Below are 14,308 nucleotides of genomic sequence, written 5' to 3' on the forward strand. Positions count from 1 at the left end.
TACAGTCGAGAATGTACTGTAAACAACCTTGAGGTGGTGGTCGCTGAGGTGGGATTTTGTTTGGCTCTGGCTCCTTTAGTGATCCACTCTGGAAAATATATTTGAAAACAGAAGAGAGGGAAATTAGAGTAGCTTAGTTCCAGTTTTCCACTAATTTACCATTACTTTCAGTTGAAATCTCTTTATTGGCTGGGGGCTGAACGTACAATTTTAATTTATTCCAGAAAACCTTCTCATTTGGTGCTGGTCATGACACAGAAATCCCAGACTAAACCAAAACCCAGTCAAAAAAAACAAAAATCAAACACAAAACCAAACAACAACTTGTTTTCCCTTTGCAGCACGTGGTCAGGATGTAAGCAGTGCCTTCTCAGATCTTACCGCTATTTGCGTATGGTCTTCCTCCTTCAGTTCCCAGCACCTTGAACCACTTTTCTGTATCTCATCACTTCTGCAGTCTTTTTTAGAGTACACTGAACAGAACTTCAACAGACACCTTTGTGTGATTCGGGAAATAATGTATTTTTCTAACATTTGTTTCTGGAAGCAGTAGCACAGCAGTGGTAGTTTCACTTTGATTCTCTGACTGTAAATGGGAAGAGAGATGTTCTACTCTAGGTTAACTACTTTGCTAAGCAAAATGAAAGAAGGAAGCAAAAACCACAGATAAATAATGAAAATAATTAAAGTTACTTCATGCTGCTCCATCTGACGTGCTATTAGAAACACATGTAATGCTTACATTTTCCAAACAGTAAATTTATTCAGCAGTATCATTTTCAAATATATATTTGTCCAGAGGAAAAGATGGGCCTGAACCAAAATCTTGGAGCAGAAAACCCTTTGAGAACATTAGCACTCGAATCCAAGCTTCGTCTTGGACTCACTTCTCATATTTAAAAAGTGAAATATGTCAAATAATTGGACACAATTTTAGGATTCAGAACTAAGCTGCCATCTGTCAAGAGGGAAAATCCAGAACACATTAAACAGTCAATGTGAAATTAATGTAACATGGTGTTTTGCAAATCTTATTTTTTTTCTGATAGTTTTGTATTTGATCTCAGAACTGTAGCAATAAATATTACTCAAGTGATCCAAATTCCAGCACAGCAATCTACAAACTGTACTTTCTAAGTGCTACAACAACGCTCTATTGAATGCCGCTGTTCCAAATTGCTTTGTCTGCTTTAGCTACACAAATGAAAGGACAGAAGACAGTCCAAAAGTTGTGATAGTTACCAACCTTCAGGAGAACAACTGAGGTGTAAAAATGATACATACAAAGTGAATGAGGCAAAATCTGATCCCTGTGTTAACTGATCCAGCTGCGCAGCTCTCAGTAAACATCGCTGTAGGGATGAAGACACACTGCCACCAGATAGTTTTAAAATGCTTTAGTGTGACTTACAGACTTCCCTGTTCTATTTCTCTTCTTCTTCTAGCTTTCTGAACCACACATAAAATTGAATTTCTATCCTATTCCTGTTTTAATAACACATTAAGCATTTGTGGTATCCACTCTATATAATTTTCAGCTCATCAGTAACTCCTTGGATACTGGGGAAATTAGCACAGAGAATGGAAACCTTGAAAAGCTGCCCTAGAGGAGCCAACTCCTTTCATATTCTAGCACCATTGTTCTGATGCACCTGGCACCTTCCTCTACACACCCGTAGGGCATTTGGGTGCTCTGCATTACAGAGAGCTTCTGTTTCCTTTAGTGTTGAAGTATGACACGTGGAGTGTGCCCTTAAAGGGAAAGTGGGAGTACTTGGCTTTAAGGACTTTCAGCAGCTTTCTGGAGGACTGAACTGACCGAGTGACTTAGTTAAATTGCACAGGTAGTGTTCTGTAAAGAATCTTACTACCGTTAGCATGCGATAGACTTACTAGCCCTGCAGAAGGCCATAAAATACACTGAGGAGCACCGTGCAGTGACAAAGACCAGAGAGAATATAACATTGCTGGTTTTCTACTAAAAGATCACATAGGGAAGACTCATATTTTATTTAGAAACTGAAACCAAGCTGATGCTTTAAATTCACATTGCTTTAATATTAAAACAACATCTGTAGGGCCCCCATTTCCTCCGTGCCTTGAGGCTGCAGCAAGTCTGCCATTTGTTCTTGCACTGAAATGGTCTCAGGTTTTATCACACACGCTATTTAACTGACTTGACAACATCAGTACTTATGCAATCCACATATCTTTCTATCTTACCAAGAAATTATTTTATCCTAAATTAGGCTTTCAATAAACCTTATAGAAACTTGCTAATCCTCACCTCAACTGTTCTGGAAGTTTAAAGCCTTTGTGCATTTTCTGTTGGAGATGTATTTTCCCCACTCCAGTCATTGACTGCAGCTGTCTTGATTTTACCACCCACACATCCTTTTTTTCACCAGATATCACCTGGTGCTTCCAGGAACCTCACCCACACTCCAGGCCAATCACACAGGTATATTACTTTTGCTAATTAGCCAACCCACCCAGGCTGACCCAAAAAGACTAATTAGCACTACATTCCTATTTGAGAACTCTTACTCATGGTTTTTCAATGGTCTGTAGTAATCCAGTCTTTTTCAAGAGGGTTTTTTCTTGTTTTTTTTTTTCCCCAGACAGTCAGAAGCCTTGATACTTGATATTAAACACAGGCTTTGAACCACTCTTGTTTGCTGTCCTGAGCCAAGGTCTTTAATAAAATCCAGGCTTCTTCTAAACACTTGTTGGCAAATTGACTGCAGTCTGTTACTCCTCACCTCTCCAACGTGGTGTGCCAATGTAACTGTAAGAGCTGCTAACTCCATGTAAGCAGCACAGCCCCTCTGAACAGAGATGCTGGACCAGACCTGTCCTGCAGATGTTTTCACCCCTCCTGTTTTTCTGTTGTTTTTTTTCCCCTTTGTTGCCCAGCCTTGAAGCTCACCCTCCTTCTTTCAGTACAAACATGTTTTTATGCACTGCAGTTCTCATCTACAAACTTGCTGACTGCTTAATTCAAACACTACAAGAATCAAGGATTAGAGTGTGGACTATATAATGGAAAATGGCCCTGAACAGATTCTTATTTGGATGCTCAAGACTTGCCAGTTAGTAGTACTATACTGCACAGCAATTAGTAATGCAGAGATGGGAAATGACAGCGTTCAGTATGGTTTAAAATTCCTTAAGTGAGGTCCGGTAATTGCTGTGGTAAGGAGCCCTTTTTGCTTTCATTTCAGGAATACAGCTTTTAAATCACATCAAAATTCCCAGAAGAGAGAGGATTGCTGATATTGGTAGTAATGGCTACAGAATCTCCTGTTCAAAGGGAAATTATTGTTTACAGAACTACTAGAAGAAATACAACTGTACTTGTGGAAGCAAGAAGTCCCAGGAATACTTCAGGAATGCAAAACTGACTTCTCAGATCTGCTTATAATAATCAGTGCTTTGGCTGCATAATGGTCTATAGAATACTGTCTAAGTTCAGTACAGCCAGAGCAAAAACCTCGCTACTTGTCTAAAATGTAAGTGCCCATAGACGTCTCTGTAGCACTTCCCTCTCTTCCATATTCACCTGAAACAATCTCTTTAGAATTTTTTAGGCAAAACCGGAGTAAAACAGAGTTCCTAAAGCATGCTGTATTAGAATTCGATCAGTCATACTACTTATTTTTCTATCTGTTTATGTAAATGCAGATTAGATTCATATATACTTGAATTTTGAATAGTCAGAAGAATGCTGAAAAGGGTGGAAGCAAAAGCAGCAAGTTGGCAGGAAAACAGCCCCTAGGCAAGAGAGATGCTAAACTGAGTCCCAGCTAAAACTGATATTGATTTGGCTGTGTTTGAAGACTTTGTGAACTAAAGTTGGAGCATGCATTGTTGTTTTTGGGTTTCATTTGGTTTTCTTTGTAATGCAGTGATAGAAGCTTTCTGTAGGTATTTCAGTATTTGAAAAGAAAGCCATATTTTTTAGATCAAGAAATAGGATCAACTGAGAACTGCCCAAGTACAAGCTGAGGTACATCACAGAATGTGATTCTGTGATTCTAGATTGCATAAAGGAAACAAGAATAAATAGTAAAACAATTAAGTTAACAGAAGGACTAAGAAGAAATGTGATTGCAAAGCAGGGAGATAATTCAGATTATTTAAGTAGGGTGCCAACAGTGAATGATTGCGTGAAAAGTCTCAAAGATATAAATACTTAGTCCTTACAATGGAGGAACATCACCCCTGGTAAAGAAAGATGAACATAAGCCTATCAGATGCAGAAAAGCACCATTACACTGATCAGGCAGATGGAAGAGTCTGTACCTAGAGCACGTGGAAGAACTCAGCTAGCTTAGTTTAGCCAAAGAGGCTTGAAGGCAGTAGAGTTCCTTTAGGATAACATTATAGTGGTAAAGCACTAGATGGGGAGCAAGCTAGACTGAAGGCTTCCTCTGAACGAGAAGGGAAATGACGGCTAAGAGGAGGAAACAAGCCATGCAGCTTAATTTTTACTTGGAACAGTATTTACATCATGCACTGAAAAAGTTTTGGTTTTAAACATCAGAAAGTACTGTAGCTTATGTTTTGTATACAGAGTGCTTTCCATTGTTAGAGAACTAATTTCTTCCTAGAGAGGAGTTTTCTTCCTGAATATCTTTACACACACTCTGAAAAACAAATATCTTAGTGTAGATTCACTGCTATTTAGTGGCACACTTCAGTATTTTCACTTGGATAATGAAACAGGTGACATCACATTGCCTTTCCAGATCTATTTTCTATTATTTTGCTGAGAAAAAGAAATATCCCACTCGCTACCACAAAACGTGAAATTCCTATAGAAAATATGGGATGTCGACTTATCAGATAAAAGTGTGTCTTAACAAGTAGCAGCACTTGTTGAAGTTAACTGGTCCCATTCCAGAGGCAGATGGTAATTCTAATGGACAAGGATGCAATCTGATTTTATTGCAACTCTTGCTTAATGAAGCCAGATTTCAACTTCAGTTTTTGAAAAGGGAAGATTAAACTATGCTGTTGCAAAGCAGCTTTCAGGCAGTTCTTCCCAGTAAAAAATTGCTCCCCACAGACCAGGAAGGAATGTGGACTATGTGATAGGAGAGAGCTCCCTGTGTGCTAAAGCAGCTGGAACTGAAATGTAATGAGTGTGCATATTTATACCAGAGAAAGAGAACTGTAAGATAGATGGACAGGAAAATGAAAGTGGTACAGCATATCTAGAAGGCTCTCTAGTTACTGGAAAGTTAATCTTCCTTACAAGTTTTTCAGTGTACATAAGATATTTCTAGCTTAGAGCTTGATAGTGTCAAAATCCTGTGCTCTTATTTGAAACGGTAAGGAATGTTTTAACCCTGGCACCCAGGGACGCTGGCTGATGCTATGCTGTATCAGCTCCTCTGGTCTTCTTAATATGGGATGACAAGGGATCCTTTCAAGAACAGGAAGAGTTAAAACCTGGAGTCACAATGATCCATCATTACTGGATCCATTCAGAATTGAAATCTGTGCTTTGAAACAGAAGGTCTGAAAAAAGATGGAGCTAACTCCAGTCTGGTCTTACAATGAGTGGTTTATCAGAACAATGTATCAGTGTTACTGAATGGTGGAGCAGGAAAAGGCCTGGGAAAGGACAAGTCGCTGAGCTAAGAGCCATACCCCAAAGAAGGGTAAAGTTGAGGACTCAAACAGAATGCAAGGCCTGTATGCCAATGGTTGTGTCAGCTTCTTTCCTTGCATTGTCTGACACAGTACAAGCACACAGCCACATGTAGGCATCACTGGTGACCTGCTGGAATCTGAGAACCTGCTTGAGTCTCTTTTATGAGCGAGGAGACACTGGAGAACAGTCTTTGAACAGGTGAAAAGAAATCTGAACTACTGGCAGCTAGGCAGATGGAGCACTGATCCACCACTGGGTGAGCAGTGGAGGAACAGGGAGGTTGCTTACTTTTTCCCAGCTGATCATTCAAGAATATTTGAAAATGAGCTGCACTGTTTAGGATTTTTCTGCAATTTCTCTTGGTTGTTATCCATGTTCAAAAACTGTAATGCTTATCTACCATGTGGTCCTTATTCAAAATAAACTATGGTGATGTCTAATGGGGAGAGGGACAGAATCCTTGTAAGTTGAACATGGAGTAAAGCCAAATGGCTTTGCCTAAGAGGTTATGACTTAAAATTCAGACAAATCAAATTAAGAAAGTCAAGTGCCAACAGAGAATGATAACAAAGAAGTAGAAGAGAAACACCCAGCACGGTGGGTAAAGGAGGCAAAGGAAAAACCTCAAAAAAAAGAGATAGTTCTATCAGGTTCAGCTTAAATAAGCAAAATAGTAGAAAATGATGAAAAATGAGATAAAACAGAAAAAAACGAAGATTTTATATGATAGTAATTACAGCACTAAGACCAAACAAAGAGATCTAACTTAGACTCCGTGTTTTTATCTCTATGTGGCTAATTTTTATATGCTTGTTTTGTTTTTTTTCACAGTTTTATCCAGTGTTTTGTTTGTTTCATGTACTACAACAATTAGCAGCAGTAAGGCTGTTGCCTTACTTACCTATCCTACAAACAAGTCACTGTGCTCATCCTGGTCCTGATGCTGGAGTCTGTCACATTGCTTATGGGATCTTTCCCTTTGTTTTTCTCTTCTATGAAGTATTTTTGTGGGCAACTCTTTCTGTTATCAAGCTTTACTCAGCTCATCTGCAGGGCTATCATGCATGTATTCTTCCCAGGTACTCCACTGACAATAAACATCCAATATAGTCAGAACTCAAAACAATACTAATAATACTAATTCAAAAAATGCACAAGCACACAAAAATACAACCCACAAAGCCAAGGCAACATCCTGAAACCTTCAGTTTTCACTAATTTCTATTAAAATTAGTAAAAATTTTAACCAAATAATTCTGACATTCTAATATACACCCTTTAGTGTCTTCTAATACTGAAGTATCACCAGATCCCTTTAAAAAGGGCATTATAAAGGCACACTTGTTTACTTGTGGCGCACTAATTCAAAACAAGCTAGGAAAGATGAGCACTTACCGGTATTGTGATTTAACCATCTACACTGTACACTGTACATTCACAGCCACCAAAACCAACTGTGCACACATCACTGGTAGAAGAACGGAGCAATATGTACTTACCTCCGTAGTGACGACTCCATCTACTGGTACAGGATCTTAACAAACATTTTAAAATAGGTTATCTTAAATTTTGCAGTATTTTTTAATGAAATCTCTGCTCAGCATCTGTGCTTTGTGTCCTACTGCTGTCAAAAAGCCTAAGATTTATTTTCCTGCGTGAACTTTGCTTTTAGTATCTCACTCTCTGAACGTCAAGCTTAAATACTTAGAATAAATCAAACTGTGTAATGAAGTTGTGTTTTAAAAAACTGAGTCAGAACTCTTTAAAAGTACCCTTAATCCATCAGTTAAGTCTGCTGTGATCCCTATCGCTTCTGTAAAGAACATAGGATCTGCCCTGAAGAGGTGTCATAATGAAAGATGGACAAAATTGGCGTAGTAAAATATATGCTACCATTATTTGTGTGATAATTAAACTTGGTTGTTGTAAATATAGGTGGAATGAAGCGTGCCTCATGCCTATTAACAAGAAGCACTCAGCTCTTGTGAAGTCCATAACAAGTCTATTTTCTTCTGTTTTTCCTAATTCCGTGCATTTAGATTAGGATCTAAAATCATAACAACTGTTTTTCTTGCATTTTCACAAAAGCAAATAATTAAAAGGTTAAAAAAACCACCTTGATTAAAATGATATTCTCTTGTTCAAATACACAAAGCTAAATATTGCACATGTATAAACGTACAGTTATATATATGTACCTATTAAGTAAGCACATACGTTCTGTATAAAAACAATGAAATTAAATGGTGTAAATGCATTATAATAGAGTTATCAGAAACAGCAGGAGAGAAAGCATTCTGCATAGGTAAAATGTACGCCCAAGCAGTTGCTTCAGGCAGTGCAGTTTCTGCAGTGTGCTGCAGCACGCTGTGGTACCAAAGGCAGCTCAGATCAGCTGTCACAAAGACAAGGAAGGCCACGAGGTGTCGCTGGGATTCAAGGAACTGGAACACACCGCAGTGACCGGAGCGAACCTCCAGTTTAACAAAGAACTTGAGAGAACTGTTCTAACATTACAATTTGACCTTTGAAACGTATTTTTTAGTGTTCTGTTGTGTATACCTGGCTCAGCAGTGCTTTTTCCCATTCTTAATGAGTCTCGATGTCAGTCAGATTTTCTGACGGTTTGGGCATCTTGCTGCTGCCTGACTGCTTTTCCATGGAGTCGCAACAAGAAGTCAATAAACATCATAATGTAACAAGCAGTTTGCTTCCTAGGAACTATGATTTAAAAGAACTTCTAGGCAGATGCAGAGAACAGGTAGTAAAGAATAAGTAGTAGGATTCTGTTTGTAGTCACTTATGGCTGTCGAAGTATAAAGAAACTGCCTGAGGTACCCACACACAATAAAAAGAGCTCGTAGACAACAGAAGGTACTCAGTTAACAGCTACAGATATGCTACATGTTTATTGGCTGGGTATACTGCTTTGTTCATACAGAATAAGTGATGGAATAGGTAAATAAGTTGATATCTCAAATTAAACAGGTTTAAGGATCACAGCATCTGCAGATCTGAGGTTTCAACACGAACAACAGCGTTGTCTGAGGTTCGTATTTCTGGAATTTGCTACTTCTGGCACTCTGACAGAAGGAACTTTGTTGGCCTTCAGAACATATTCCGAGGCCAATCTCCTCCATCAAGATTTGGCTGCATAGCTCTAAACAAAGGCTTGTTTTCCTAATCATTGTTTTCTGATGGATTACTAGTTAATTGGAACAGTAGTGACCACTGAGGGCACTTATAAACTGAAATACTGTTTTGTGCATGACAAACCCAATGCCACGGATAGAAGTAATTAAAGGAACCCAAACGTAGGAATTTAGACACTTTCTAAAAATATTGCCTATCCTGTTTCCATTCTAGACCTGGTTTTATTTAGGCAGTTTTATGTGGAAATTAGTAAAACCTGTATTTACATACAGCAGGTAATAGGTAACAGGTAACTGTGTGACACCAGTAACCACAAACGTTTTTGCACCATCACCTTCTTTGAAATCCAGGGAAGCATGCTTATAAAGGACCTCACCTTTAGTGATTTAGTGACTGAAAGCATCTGAGTCACTGTGAATCTGTCCATTATTGCTACAGATCTTGATTAATGTTGATACACACAATTTGGGCAACTCCGGATTTGACACTTTGCTTCAATTGTAAATACGACTGATTTTATAGCCACAGAAGAAATCGTGTTTTGGTATAAGGTGATTTATTTGCTCCCTTTATTGTCCCTCTTTTTCAGTGCTCCATACAATAAACTTGAGTCATACTGGATGGAAATGTCTCCATTGTGTGTGGTTCAGCCATTTGTACTTAGGTTTGAGTGGCTGCAATAGAAATAGAAGCCACACCATTTTTTTTTTTTATGTGGGATGGTGTATTTTTATAACTTAAAACATGATGATATATTTGAAGAACAGATTAGTCACCCTACCTCAAGAACTTGTCTGTCTGAGGTGTGCCACAAAATTGTTTTCAAATTGTTTACCTGGTATGGAGCCTTCTGGCAGTAAAAATAGATTCTGGATTTGGGCTTGGCTATTTCCACAATATAGTTTGGATTACTTTGTTAATCAACTGATCACCATGGAGCTGCACTGGTACAAAGCAGTAGTACAGTCCTTAATAGTTTACTGTCATGGTTTATTCCTTTAGTATATTAAAAGAAGTACATGAAAGCTGAAGCTAATAACACTGCCTAGCCTATAAACTGATATGAGCTGCTGCTCAGCATTTAGGTGGCCCCTTTATGCTCTTAAAATCTTGTACAGATTAAGGGCACCCATATAAATTTTCTAAAGTGTCTATAGAAGAGACTTTGTACGCACAGAAATGGAAATGAGGATAATGTCCAAAGTCTGAAAGACAGCTGGTAGCAAAGCAAAGGGCAGAATTCTGTGGTCAACATGCTTTAATTATCAGACAATGTGAAATTAAACAACTGAAAATCATCACTTTTCAGACTTTGAAACTAGTTGGACAGCACGCTAAACGGATTTCAGGAGTTTACTAGATTTCAGAGTTATTGTCCTGAATTGTAGCACAGAAAAAGATGATCATTTAATTAAGGTCTCAGAAAAGCACGTGAGCAGGAATTATTATCTTAGCATTCTTACTGATATTCTCAGGGCAAATACTGTGGTGATATTTAAACTTCCACAACATTTTATGTAGACAAAACTGAACAGAAATAATGCAAAACCCAGTAATTCACTGAATCCAGACCTGTTGGTTTGCTTGTAGAAACATATCAAGAAAACCATTAAAAACCCCACTACTCAATGACATCCACCCATCTCATTCAAATATGACAAATCTAGAAAACATACTGAAAAGCTCTTGAGTTGCTGTAGCTGAGGGCACATCTGCATAGATGTCCAGCCAGATTCTTGAAGGAAAATGCTAGTGTAACATTATAGAAAAAGTTGCTTTATTTTAAAGACCAAGATTTCCTACCTGAGGCTGCTGAGTGGCAGTGGGTCTCTGAGGAGATGGTACAGGAGTTTTGGACAACATTTGGTTCATTTTGCTTACAACTAATTCAGTTATGTGTTGCCTGTCTTCGATCTGATGCTCACCGATCAGAGGCATTGCACAGTCCATTACCTGTAAAATAAAACACGGTACCAAAGTAAACTTATTCCACATCTGTGTACAATATAAGATCATCTTTAAAAAGAAAAAGAAAGAAAGTGCAGGATGTGGATCAGCATCAGCTAATTTAGAATGTGGAAATACCAACTAAAACTTCAGCTTCCAAGCTTTTAGTTGCATTTCTGCTATCACAGTAAGGATCCTTACTGATCAGAGAAAACTTTGTACTAAGACCCTGTTGTTCCTGATGTGCTGTTTTGATGCAAAAATAAAACAACCCAACAAAACAAAACATAATGAAAGCAGAATATCAGACACACCAATAAGAACGTACTTCTTTCCATGGTGCATGTTACTGGTCAATACAGTGCAGCAATTATTCTGTTCAGCTTTTCTAATGGATAAAACTAACACTGAATTTGGTTCACTTCAGTGGGCTATAAAGACTTGTAATTTCTACAGAGGAATTGTTAGTTCCAAAGCGAACCTATTTTTGATGTGTATCTCTGTGTGCTTCATGAGAATTAATAGGATAATAAGTGACCCTGACTACTATTCACAGTGGCAATAGATGTTCTTATTTCTGCAGTAACAAAGGATTTAATTTGCTTTTGAGAAATCGCAGTCTTTCATTCAATTCAGGAAAAGGTGGCAGTGTGTCATCTGCAGCTCTGCATTTTGGTGTTTCTTATGGATGTGGATCACAAGTGACTGAAGCCTACACCACAAGCAACATTAGGAATTAATAAATGACTGTAAAGGATAAAGCAGTTGAACTACATGAGCAGTAATATACTCTATGGATCTTATTATGTCTGACCCAGTTAGATTGTTTGTACTAACCAAATTGTGCCCATCTAATCTCCAGTCTGTGCCAGATGAAAAATGTCACACACAATTTCTCACTAGTGTAGACAGGTCTTGCAGTTGATGCAGTAGTAAGCTGAGCTGGTAAGAGATAGGATGGTGGTGGATGAAGAAGGAAAGCATCATTTGGAAGGAATCCTCATGGATTTTGCCCAGATCTAGAAAGTGATCTAGGTCAGTGAATTACATGGAGGTGTTTTAATACTTCCAGAAGTGAAGTGATAAGAAAGAAGAGATATGCTGTTTATCTGTGATGACCATTGAAGGAAATGGGGTGGGATTAATAAGGGAGCCAGAGGAATTTTGAACGTTCGTTCTTGATAGTGTGAGGACTGAGGAAAAAGAACAACATAAAACCAACCCAGAACATTTACTTTGGTCTGTGAATAAGAGAAGCTGGGTTGTATTGTTGCCATTGTACAAGTGTTTTCATCTTCCATGTTTTTTTATGGGACCTGGATGTCTGCAGTTGTGGTGAAAACTTTGACCAGAAAGGCAGAGCCTGAAAGAGATTTTAATGAAGAGTTCTAAGTATGGGGAAAGTAACTGACATTAAGAACAAGTAAGAGTTTGAGAAGGTCATTTAAGATTGAGTGGGATGTGAGAGAAGGTGGTGTAATTTCTGAGAAGTAAGGAAGTGACTGGATATGAAGTAATCATGGGGCTTTCCCAGAGGTCTCTACAGCAGATGCAGGAATTATTTGTAATTGGAAATGTAACCACACCTGAGAAGTTGGCAGGGATCGCACTGGAGGGACACGTTGGCAGCTAGGAAAATGTGTACGGTCCCTCCTGCAGTGAGGGAATAACAAGATTTGCAGAAGAAGAATAACGATGGCTGGGAAGGTGAATCAAACATCCCTCAGTGAGGGACCCAACAGCCTGAAGATGAACGTATGTTACTGCATTTCAATCTGGAATGAAAGGAACAGAAAAATTCCCCTCTCCTATGTCTTTAAGGGTAGGTCCTGAACAACTTGAGAGTTAGATGTGCTTTGAGCAACTGACGTCCTGATCCATTCCATTCTAAATGTCTGTTTATGATTTATGAGACACCTCTCACAATAATACCATGAAATAATACTAAAAGTATATATTTTCATGTCCAGTATTTGGTGCTGAATTTTGGAACTGGATATGAATTAGATAGAATAAGTAAGCTTAGCTTCTGAGCAGTTGGATGTACAGTGTTACAGTCTTGGGCTCCTTAAACTTGTGTCATTGTGACATAGCTCAGAATGAATCGTAACTGAATAATATTTGTAACATTTCAAAGGCATTACAAGCATAAGTAAAACTGAACACGAACACTGCATGAAGTACGTTTCATCACCTTCACTCCCTGCTTCCCTATTCTTTTGTGTACTTTAGCCAATATTACCCAGGATAGTGAATATGGAAATACGCAAGTCTTCAAAAGACAGCATACTTAATACTGGTGCTGTATCATTAGATCTTGTAAGACAGATACGCTTTATAAAAGCCAGTGGTACATTTTCTGGTAGTTCAAACAATTGCAGCACCTTCAGAAATGGTGTCTGTTCTACTGGGACTTCAAAAAAATCACATTCTGTTTTTTAATTTCTTAAATTGTTTTACAGTTACTGAAAATATCCCTTAGGAAATCCAAATGTTGTGCATCTTGCTAGGTTATAAACCACTCAGAAGCTAATTTTAATACAGCTTAAGATAAAAATAAGCAGAAAGAAGACACTTGCAGCAGCCCTCCCCACCCACTCCCTCATTCAGTTTTCAGCAAAATTTGGTAACTATCCACGAGGCCACATTAAAGGATTCTGTTCCATTTTTTTTCCCTGCTGTTGTTGTTTTTACTGCATTCATCATCTCTATATGAGCTTTCTGTTTTGTTTCCCAGAGGCCTGGTTTTCCAGAAATGAGTAATGAAAAAGGTATTATTCAGTGCTCAGGAACAAGAAACACTCCATTTTGTGTTCCTTCTATTATTAAACTACAGCAGTATTAATTGTAAAAGTGAAAGATTAAATGCCTTTCTGCCATTTAAGTTTTCACAGCTTAATGGACCTTAATTTTATCCCGTGTTATCAAGAATTGATAAAGTGGTTAAAACTTTGTATGCTGAAATTATATGTTCATAGAATTCTAATTTCTACAATTTGTCTCTGGTGTAATGATGCTTTGCAGCTGAGTATTCAAACTGAAGTAAAAAGAATAGGAACTGTACGAATAGCTATGATTGTTACACACAGAAATGACTTGGGCTTCCTCCTGAGCAACCTGACAGCCCTTTCAATTAATTCATTTGAAAGGGTTTGGAGACGGTTCTTTGGAGCACAGAAGTAAAAGGCAAAAGAACCCAAAACAACCAACCATATAACAAACCAACCAACCAAGCACTTTGTCCTTGCTGTCTTCTGGCAGGTCGGTCTGGATTTTTTTCCTGGGGATGCATAAGTTATCCCTCATCTGCATAACAAGAAGGCTCAAATGGACACTTCAGAATTCCCATGGGTGTTGCATTTACAGCAGTGTTGAAGGATGAATGGACACTGGAAATGTTTTTGTTTTATAATGTTGGGAAAATAATGGTAGGATTGGCCTGAACTCATGAAGATATCTAGAGTAGCTTAAAAAGTACTGAGATGCCAATGCACAAAGTGGCACCAAGAAAACAGACTCAGATCTATAAAATGCATCCAAATTAAG

The 14,308-nt window shown here is 38.3% G+C and overlaps 1 protein-coding gene across 1 annotated transcript in view; it reads right to left on the reverse strand.

Moving 5' to 3' along the window:
* Positions 1–14,308, reverse strand: part of SYN2 (synapsin II) — a 106,181-nt gene that overhangs the window by 7,181 nt on the left and 84,692 nt on the right. The window contains exons 10-11 of the mRNA XM_072347762.1: positions 10,619–10,768; positions 28–88 (exon numbers count right to left, since the gene is read on the reverse strand). Of these exons, the coding sequence (XP_072203863.1) occupies positions 28–88; positions 10,619–10,768 (211 nt within the window). The remainder of the gene's footprint in view (positions 1–27; positions 89–10,618; positions 10,769–14,308) is intronic.

Source organism: Excalfactoria chinensis, chromosome 12 (genome assembly GCF_039878825.1).
Source record: "Excalfactoria chinensis isolate bCotChi1 chromosome 12, bCotChi1.hap2, whole genome shotgun sequence".
In the NCBI taxonomy this organism is placed as follows: Eukaryota; Metazoa; Chordata; class Aves; order Galliformes; family Phasianidae; genus Excalfactoria; species Excalfactoria chinensis.